Source organism: Selaginella moellendorffii, unplaced genomic scaffold (genome assembly GCF_000143415.4).
Source record: "Selaginella moellendorffii unplaced genomic scaffold, v1.0 SELMOscaffold_96, whole genome shotgun sequence".
Lineage (NCBI taxonomy): Eukaryota > Viridiplantae > Streptophyta > Lycopodiopsida > Selaginellales > Selaginellaceae > Selaginella > Selaginella moellendorffii.
The window spans coordinates 257811-267641 of NW_003314357.1; the positions used below are offsets into that span (position 1 = coordinate 257811).

General features: G+C 44.5%; 1 protein-coding gene across 3 annotated transcripts; it reads right to left on the reverse strand.

The window, feature by feature from the left end:
- Positions 1–1827: 1827 nt before the first annotated feature.
- On the reverse strand, positions 1828–2691 carry LOC112342006. 3 transcript variants are annotated; one of them, XM_024663093.1, is made up of 3 exons: positions 2468–2691; positions 2269–2413; positions 1828–2186 (listed from the first exon to the last, which is right to left on the reverse strand). In XM_024663093.1, exons 1-3 carry the CDS (start codon positions 2536–2538, stop codon positions 2178–2180), a joined length of 225 nt encoding a protein of 74 aa, XP_024518861.1. In that variant the 5' UTR covers positions 2539–2691; the 3' UTR covers positions 1828–2177. The 3 variants fall into 3 exon arrangements, with proteins under 3 accessions (XP_024518861.1, XP_024518860.1, XP_024518859.1); XM_024663092.1 differs by having other exon boundaries at positions 1828–2207; XM_024663091.1 differs by having other exon boundaries at positions 1828–2413.
- Between the last annotated feature and the right edge of the window lie 7140 nt (positions 2692–9831).

Consider the following 9831-nt stretch of genomic DNA (forward strand, 5'->3'; position numbering starts at 1 on the left):
CTTCATTCCATTGTCTGGGGGCGTGGCGCAGATCCAAACCCATTTGGCGATGCTCAGCTTGCTCTTGCTGTGCTCCGCGATGCTTGCATTGAGACGGTCCAGGAACTTCCGCATCTTGACCTGGATGTCTCGGGGATGTGCGTAACTCTTTCCAGCAGAGGACATGGCACCATAACTGCGGAATGCCGAGACCGGTGTCAGCTGTAAAGCTTCGTGCAGTTGTAACAGCTGCAGGGTCGTGATGGGTGAGCTCTCCGGCCAGGACCTGATGACGGCAAGACCTCTCAAGAGCCCTGCGGATCGAGCAGGATCGTCCAAGCCATGGGACGTAGCAACTTTGATAGCTTGGGTGTCCCAGAAGGCCTCAAACCTGGAGTAGATTGGATAAGTACGTGGAGAGAGCTGCGACATAAGACATACCAGAAGCCTGCGTGGTTGGACGGTGTAAGCAGTGGTTCTGGCTCCTTCTCCTTGCCAGCTTTTCCCCTTGGTTTCCTCACTGCAATATAAGCAAACACTATACGAGGTTGAGAGATCGAAATGCATACCAGCACTTCGGACGAGATTCAGAGCCGCGCGCCGCCCATCCATGATACCAGCCGAGAGAAATTCACAAGTCCTGTGACCCTAGGAAGGTGCATTTCATGGAATCGTTGGAAATATGGCAATATCGATCTCCATACCTACACAGGCCGCGAGTTGCTCTTGGATCCTAGCTCTGCAGCAAGAAAAGGTAGCTGAGCGCTACACACCCGGGGCGAGAGGAGAAATCGATCGCTGACGCTGAGCCGGCCCGATCCAGCTAACAGGGAGCGATCTAGAGCAAGAAACTATGAAATTTCGTTGTGATCGACCGAAGCGCCTACCCTGCGCTGGCGCTGGATCAATCGTTCACCCCGCCAGCGCCATCGCCATCGCCATCGCCATCGCGCTCACGCCGTCGCCTCGCCAAGCCCTGAAGAATGAGCTTGCGCCGACAGCCAATTATCGCGTGCCGCGTGTCAAAGCCCGGGAAATTCAAATGTACCCCTTTTCAAACCTTGGCTGTATAAAAGGGGGCCCTTCTGGGTTGAGGCTAGGGCATATAGATGGGGCGATACGCGGAGAGGCCCTTCTGGAGGTGCGATGGCGACGGAGCCCCGGCGACGAGCAGCATGGTGGACGCCATTTGTGGGTACGTGAAGAGGTTCCAGGCCCTGGACGGCGATGCCAAAGCATGGGCGCTGGACGTGTACGGGCAGCGCGACGCTATGGCCGACTTCCTCTTCCAGGTGAACAAGCTGGAGCTGGAAGGCTTTGATACCCGGGACCAAACACTCCACGCCCTGGAGCAGCTCCACGAAGTGGTGGCTCCAGACGAGAGATTGGAACAAGTCCGCTGCCTGTCCCGAGCATTCAACGCATGGTGGCTCCAGGAGGAGAAGGCCGAGGAGGCTCCCAGCGTCAACAACTACAAGCTCAGGCAGTCACACGAGCTTCTTATGGAGCCGAGCAGGCCGGAGATCGCAGGCTTGTTTCGTTCCGGCAGCGAGGTTGCAATGACGATCACGAGCAGCGGAAGGCAGCACTTCTACGCGGATGCCTGGGCAATCCGGCCCAAGTTGTCCAAGTTGGTGAGCAAGACTAACGCGGATGTGGAGCGGCTCTTTGAGGAGGAGGCGACGACAAGGAGCTGCAAGACGGTGGAGCAGCTCCTGGTGCTGGCCTCGGACTTCTTCTACAAGTTTGAGTGCATCCATCCGTTTGTGGATGGGAATGGGCGATGCGGGAGGATGATGCTGGCCTACTTGCTTCGCAGCGTGGCTGTGTTCCCCAATGTCTTGTTCGCTGCTGGCGCTGGCCGCCAGCACGAGTTTGTAGACCGGGATGTCTACCTCAAGTGCTTCGAGAGTGCTCGCGAGGATGACCACGAGCCCAGGGACCTGACTGCTCTCATCATAGAGGGGGTCTACTTCGGTTGGCAGAGGTTCTTTGTGGCCCTCGAGTCGTGGCAGGGCCTCAAGTTGTAGCGACCTCATACTTACCTCTCGCCCTCGAGAGGTTGCTCGAGCTCGCTTTCCAGCTCTATTTTTTCCTGGAAAGACCACCTGCCTTCCTCGGCCGCGTGTCAATGAAGAAAGCGAGCGACCCAAACATACCTTTGGACTGCCTCCAGTACTAGATGCACCGATCCATCGTCAAGCTTTCTGCTCGGCCGAACAAAAACTCTATGAGGAAGCATGGCAAAAGCTCACTACGTGACCAGGAACAAAGGGAGGAAAGCTTTACCTGATCGAAGGAGGTGCTCGTCTTTGCGTGATCATCCCTGGAGCTTTGCATGCCCCAGATTCCAACGACGATCTCTCCACGACTTTGAGCTAAACGAAACGTCTCGAGGATGCCTGCCGCACAGATCCTAGAAGCTTGACGATCTCTGGAAGGAAAGGAAAACAACGACATATCGTCGCGCAATGCAGGCAGATCTTACTCGCGTGATTCCACCAGCGCAACCCTGGCGACATCGAAGAGCTTCACATTCTCGCCTCCAGCGATCCTCATCCACCCCGAACAAGAACAAGAGAGAGAAATTAAACCCCAGAAAGGGACACCCGCAGGAATCGAACGCGTAACGGGACTTGGTGCGCAAAGAATATTCGGCTCGTGATCCCCTTGTCATGTTGTATATATAAAACTATATACTACTCACTATATATTTAGAAATGTTAATTGCTTGCAGCTCATTGCAAATGCTCAGGAGAAAAGGCCAGAGCCTGAGGGACGTCTTAGGAGGGGATTTTTCTAATATGATGATGCCAAACATGTATCCCTTATAGCATAGTGTGATGGTATCAAAGAATGTTATCAAATTTAACAAAACTTTCTTATAATAATATAGAAAATTTAAATGTATTAAACTAGAAACTAGATAAATCCATCTAACATTATTAGTCTCAGTTATTGAATCATTATCTATATGTATTGATAAAATTTAAAATACTTTTAAAAATATACTTATTGATTTCTAAAATTATTATTTGTATATTTTATTATTTCACTGTGGTTAATAGTTTTTCAGTTGCAATATTAAGATTTCTTTAAAAAAAGCTATACCATTTATAGTTGGAGACAGGTATCCCAATCAAAGGATTTAAAATCAAAGTAAAAAATGAATGTTTAATAACATTATATTCTTATGTTTCTGATTGATATATTCATAGAAGTATAACAATTGTGATTGCTTATAAAATCCTATATATATATATATAAAGTTTTTAAGACATGTGATTACTGTGCATTCAAGAAAACACTCATGGCTACCAACATAAGCAAGAAGTCTCAATGTTATTGAAAATATAGATCTTAACCTCTTATTCTACTAAGTTCTTTATGATTAATCATAGAAACAATAGAGATTCTTCTGAAAGAAAAGAGAAAATGCAAGCAAAAGAGCATTAGAATCACATTGCATTGTGTGATCCGCACCTTGAAAGGCTACAAGATTGTCAAAAGATCTTGATATAGTCTCCAAAGCCATGAACTTGCAATGCACTCATCCAAGGATAAGGGTGCCTGTCCAAATAAACATTAGAGCATTTCTACATTTAAATGGATAGAGTTGGCTATGCGAATAATGTGCTTTGCTGTCATCATGGCCTGCTTGAGGAGTGAACCAAGATATTGGCACTGGGCCATTGGCTTGACTCCATGTGTGACAAACAATAGGAAAAAGGAAACTAGTGAGCTTTGTGAGAAACCTTTACTAAAGCATACCTATTTGTGCTCATAAACACAGAGAATGTCATTATCTTTTAGTATGTTCCATCTCTAGAGTTTAAAACTAACAACAAATGTGATTGGCAGCCGTGGCACTGATGATCTTGAGCATCCCTTATCTCCATCTTCATCAGAAGCTACTCCAGCAGACTCCCCCAAAGAATGGTCAGCAAAGGAGAAACTGATCAACCAGGGATGGCATAATGATCTTGAGGAAGAATCAATTCCCTCTCCAGCACTGTCCAACTTTTCTGCATACTCCATCGAAGCTCACATAGTTTAGTTTGAAATGCAAAATCAATGTCACTCTTAGGTGGAATGCTTTTTTTGGTACATGAGGTAAAATGGATCCATTGCACAGTCATTAATTCTGGTCTCAAATTCATGAGCACCAACCTCAATTATATGAGGATAATCTTGTGACTACTTTATTGTTTTGGAGTTTTTATTTTTCCCGTGATCTCAACTATAGTTGCTTACCATAACTACATTAGCTAGTTTGCTGAGTCAAATGTTCATCTGGATCACATCCTCAACTCTTTGAGGAAAACCTTATACTATTCCCAAGATCTCGAGGTCGTCCATTATTGGCCTTTTTCTATCCACCATCTCACCTACAAGTTCACACATGAACTATAGTGGAGAGCCATGTCTTCCCGACTTGCTACTCCTCACGGATAGGCCCACTCTTAGGACTTTTTGATGCCAACACTAATGGTGATATACTTAAGCACCAATAAAAGTTAGACTAAAGAACAACTCCGATACCAAATTGTAATTGACTAATTTTTCCATTCTACTTTAGTCACTTAACCACACCTCCGACCACTTGGAGGAGTCTCAGTCATAACCTCCATAAGTCCTATTCCGGACTCAGGCATGCTAGCCCCGAGAATGGCATCTCCTCCACTCAACCTTTGCACTTGGCCCAAGTGCTCCATGTGTCCGATCCTAAGACTGACACCCCAAGGTACCATTGACATACCAGCCCGTTACACTAAGGTCATGCCCATTCACCTTGGTACCACCAGTGGTCCAGCACTACTTGTATCGCAGTCCCATCTCTCCACAACTGGGCCATCTATCCAGGAGTGACCATCCAAGATCCACTCCTTAGCATCCTTAAGATGCCTGCAGACAAGAGGAACCGCCTTCCCCAATATCCCTTTTACAGTCCCCACCAAGTCTCTTTTCTGCCCATGGCCGAGTTTGCCTACTCTGCCACTGGGACAAGGTTTGCAAGCCCGACAACTAAGTCCCACTGTCCTCTGGGACTTTCTTACCACATGACCGTATCCTTGGTCACCATACTAGAGAACTGCTCCGCTTCCATTCTATAGTCTAGGACTTTGGGACAACATTTCGGAACACCGTCGCCTTATACGAGCCTCGTGGGTACTCTCCTCACTTTCCGCCTTTGGGTGCTTTAGCCATGGGCTTAGAGTGAGGTTCTGTTGAGCCACACTAGGTATCCAAGTAGGTAGTGCCACCCACACTTGGACTAAGAGCATCGACCATTTGATCTCCCAGGGGAACTAGAGCCGACTCTTGAACATTTCACCAAGCTACCCTACTTGATAGTCTGTATTCACTCTAGCCTTAGACCTCCCAGTGGTTATCCCATCACCCAACACCTAAGTATAGCCTTCCTAGGCCAAATTGGCCTTTTCTGGCCAAACTGGCTCCACTGGAGTCCTCCCCCTTACTATACTTTTGGAGCTCACCAAACCCCCCAGGGTTTGGGAGACGAACGCTTTGTGCTTTCACCTCTCAAACTCGAACTTAGACTTGAACTCAGACTTGGACTCAGATTCGGACTCAGACTCGGCCTCAGTCTCAGCCTCGGCCTCGGTCTCGGTCTGGGTCCCGGTCTCGGTCTCGGTCTCAGTCTTGGTCTCAATCTCGGTCTCGACTTCGGACTCGGTCTCAGGTCCTTCTCGGACTCCATCTTGGGTCCATCTTGGTCCATCTCGGACTCCATCTCAGGTCCATCTCGGACTCCATCTTGGGTTCATCTCGGACTCCATCTCGGGTCTATCTTGGACTCCATCTCGGACTCCATCTCGGGTCCATCTCAGACCTCATCTCGGACTCCATCTCGGGTCCATCTCATGTCCCTTTTCTAGAGACTCTCTTATGGCTCGCTTTATGCTCGTATCTTGAGCACTCCGTTGGGAGTTCCACTCCTGCTCTCAACCTTTCAAGTCAAAGCTTTTAGTCAAAACGTGTTACGCTTGTTTGGATTTCGCTTTGGCCACTGCCACGTGGCACCCTTTTGGCTCCACTTTGGGGCTTAGGGATTTATGTCTCACATTATGCTCTTCACTACATCTTTGAAGTGGGTTTTGTCATAATAGAAATGCACTTTCAAGTTATTTGTTGTTTGTCCATGACTTGGGGGACCAAGATATATGTGGGGGAGAAGCAACAATATAGGATATACTTAACGAATTTGCCGATGTTTTTTCATCTAAACTTCCTCATAGGTTGCCTCCATTTTGCAGTGTGGAGCATGGGATTATATGGAGCTAGGGACATGGCCAATTTACTAGCATCCATTTTTGTTAAATTATGCGGAGGAGCAAGAAGTTCAATGACAAATCAAAGAGTTATTTGAGTTTGGATTTATTCAACCAAGTAAGTTTCTATTTGGTGCTCTGGTTTTGCTTGTGAAGAAGAAGGATGGTTCAATCCAAATATGTATTGATTATTATGCCTCGAATAAGAAGACAATGAAGGATAAAATGCCAATATCACATATGAATGATATCTTAGATAAACTTGATGAAACATGAGTGTTTACCAAGATTGATATAAGGAGTGGATATCATCAGATTGTAATGGATGATGCATCTATCTCTAACATGGCATTCAACACAAGTTTTAGCCATTTTAAGTTTACAGTTATGCCGTTTGGTTTAACAAATGCACTAGCCATATTTACTCGGTTGATGTTAAAGGTATTTAGGCGTTATCTTCATGAGTTTGTGGAGATTTTCTTGGACAATATTTTTGTTTTCAACAAGAATATAGAAGAGTGGAATATTTATGTTATATTGTGACATCTAAAGGTGTCAAGATAGATCCAAATAAGGTGGTTGTGGTGGAGAATTGGCTTACATCGACTTCAGTGGCCAAGTTATAGAACTTCCTTGGTATGGTTAGTTACTACCAATGTTTCCAACACAAGTTTGATTCCTTTGACATAGTTGTTACACAAAAACATACCATTTGAGTGGAAGAAGTTATATAAGGAGAGTTTTGTGGCATTGAAATGGTTATTGAACGAGGCTCTAGTGCTTTGCATTGCTGATCCATCAAAACCTTATGAGATGATATATGATGCAAGTGGTTTTGCATTGGGAGGAGTTCTTATATAAGAGGGACAGCATATTGTATATAAAAGTCAAATTTTAAATCCTATAAAGCAACACTATTCTATATATAAGCAAGAGTTAATCTCTATTGTTCATGCTTTGCAGACATGACAGCACTATCTTTATAGTGTAATGTTTGTGGTGTTGATAGATCACAAATTTATTATATATCTTTTTACATAGAAGGAGTTGAACACTAGGCAAGCTTGTTGGATGGTCAAGCTCATGGATTTTAGGGAGTTTTCTATTAAGCATCTTTTGGGAAAATCAAATGTGGTGGCAAATGCTTTATCTTGTGTTCATCATGTGACAGCATTATAAACACAATTTTGTCATCATGTAAGTAAAATGGTTAGTGAGTTTGAGCAATTGGTTGAGTGTGCTCAGGCTCAAGATGCTAAAGTGGTCTCTTTGCAAGCTTAGATGGAAGCACTTTTCTCATTAATGGATGGGATTCTTTACTATAATAACTGTGTATATTTACCACAGGTGGATATGTTAATTACTCAAGTTTTATTCCACTATTATGATCGTCTAGAGGCTGGTCATTTTGGAGGGAAGAAGATGTATAAGTTGATTAAGTGTAATTTTTATTGGAGGAATATGAAGGTTGATATCCTCAAGTATTAAAAATCATGTAAACTTTGTTAATAAATAAAGGTGTTATGGGAGAAGTTGGGGGGACTTTTGCAACCTTTACCTATTTCTCAAAGCTATTAGTGTAGTATCTCTATAGACTTCCTCTTGTTTGCCACAAACATAGAAGCAAAAGGAGCAAGTATGGGTTATAATGGATCATTTGACGAAGTATGTGTAGTTGTTGGCTCTTTGAAAGACTATCACTACATCAGACTTAGCTATAATATGCTTGAAGAAGGTTTTTCCTTATTTTAGTTTATCAAAGGATATTATTGTTGATCGAGATTCAAAATTCACTAGTGGATTTTGGAAGAGCTTTGCAAATGCTATGCAAGTGACTTTGAAACTCTCAAGTGGAGATCATAGGCAAATCGAGTGTGTGAATTAAGTGGTGGAAGATATGTTGTACTATAGCATTGGTCAAAGGCAGAGATAATGGGATCTATATCTTCTATTAGTGCAATTTTCTTACAACAATATCTAACATAGTAGAATTAAATTAAATTTTTACTTTACCATGTTTGGAAAGCATCCCTGAACAATGGTGAAGTTGAGATTGCATTTGAGTAAGGATGTTCAAGATAAGTTTGATTCTGAGGTGACTGATTTGGCTATAGAATTTGATGAGATTCTGGTGGTATGCAAATGGAATTTATAGGTAGCTCAGGATAGAGCGGAGGAACTTGTTAATAGGCAGTGCTAATTCTAGGAATATAAAGTGGGTGATCTCGTTTTTGTGCGAATGATCTTTTTGTCAAGTGAGTAATAGAATAGATTGGTGCCTTTATAGAATGGGAAGAGTGACAAACTTTCCCATCGATATGCTCATACATATGAAGTGCTAAAGTGCATTGGTAAGGCAGCTTATCGAGTGCAATTGCCAACTATGGTGAAAATTCATCCAATACCTTATATCAAAGTTCCCCAAAAAGAGTGATCACCAATACAACTTGTTTTTAGGTGGAGGTGTCAACTTTCACCATATAGTCAACATCAATCAAAAGGAAGGTTAAGGGTATATTAAAGCATGTTAGGGTAAGGAATTTAACCTACCCTGCATGAAGCTTCTAAGGTAGCTCAAGTGGAACTTGAAGAGGCATAGTCTAGAGAAACTAAATCTTTGTCTTTTTAGTGTCGAATTATAACATTTGCCACCTACTTCTTACACACTACCAAGAAGGTTAATGGTATATTAAGGCATGTTAGGTAAGGAATTTAACCTACCCTACATGAAGCTTCTGAGGTAGCTCAAGTGGAACTTGAAGAGGAGGTTGTAACATAGTAAAGAAACTAAATCTTTGTCTTTTTAGCATTAGATTATAACATTTGCCACCTACTTCTTACACACCGCCAAGACACTTGTCCACACTGCAGCATCTGCTCACCTGGCATGCTCTCGATCATCTCCACCCCTTGTGGAGCCGATTGTCAAGCATGTCAATCACACAAGTGTAGTGAGCGATCCTGGGAGCAATCGACAAGCTCACCACCATTGCCTCGAAAATCTTCGTGCCTCAATCAACAAGCCCAGCATGGCTGCAAGCCACAAGGACCAAGGAAAGTCGTGGCGTCGTTGGATCCTTCCTCCTGGAGCTTGTGGAAGGGCTCGAAAACTCACGTTGGATCGCCATGGCAGCTGTATCCACTGACAAGAGTGTTCCAGTGAGGAAGAGCTGGAGAACTGGTTGAGTCGAAGACGTGGTGCGCGATGAACATGCTGCTGCCACACTTGCTGTAGAAATCAATCAGGGAGCTCACCACCACAGCGTCACTCTGGAATCCATCCCGGCAGGTCAGAGCATGGAGTTTTCTCCCAGAGTCGAGGCTGGCGAGGCTGCTGGAAGCCATGAGAGCCATGACGATGGTGAGTGGCAAAAAAGAAACTCTTCCTCCTCCTAGAGCAGTATCTCCTCCAGAAGATCCAGTGCTTGTTGGTGCTGCTCGTTTTCCACGAATCCCAGCATCATTGCGTGCCAGGACACGGGCGTGCGCTGCTGCTGCCCGATCTAGTCGAAGACAGCTTCGCATCGCTCAATCCTCACACTTTGCATACATGTCGATC

What these genes read in the sequence shown, in the direction of transcription:
- LOC112342006 (XM_024663091.1), bottom strand. Translation starts at nt 2,538, where the DNA reads ATGAGGATCGCTGGAGGCGAGAATGTGAAGCTCTTCGATGTCGCCAGG. An exon ending in GCGCTGGTGGAATCACGCGA is followed by an intron (nt 2,414 to 2,467) that starts GTAAGATCTGCC and finishes CTTTCCTTCCAG; the next exon opens with AGATCGTCAAGCTTCTAGGA.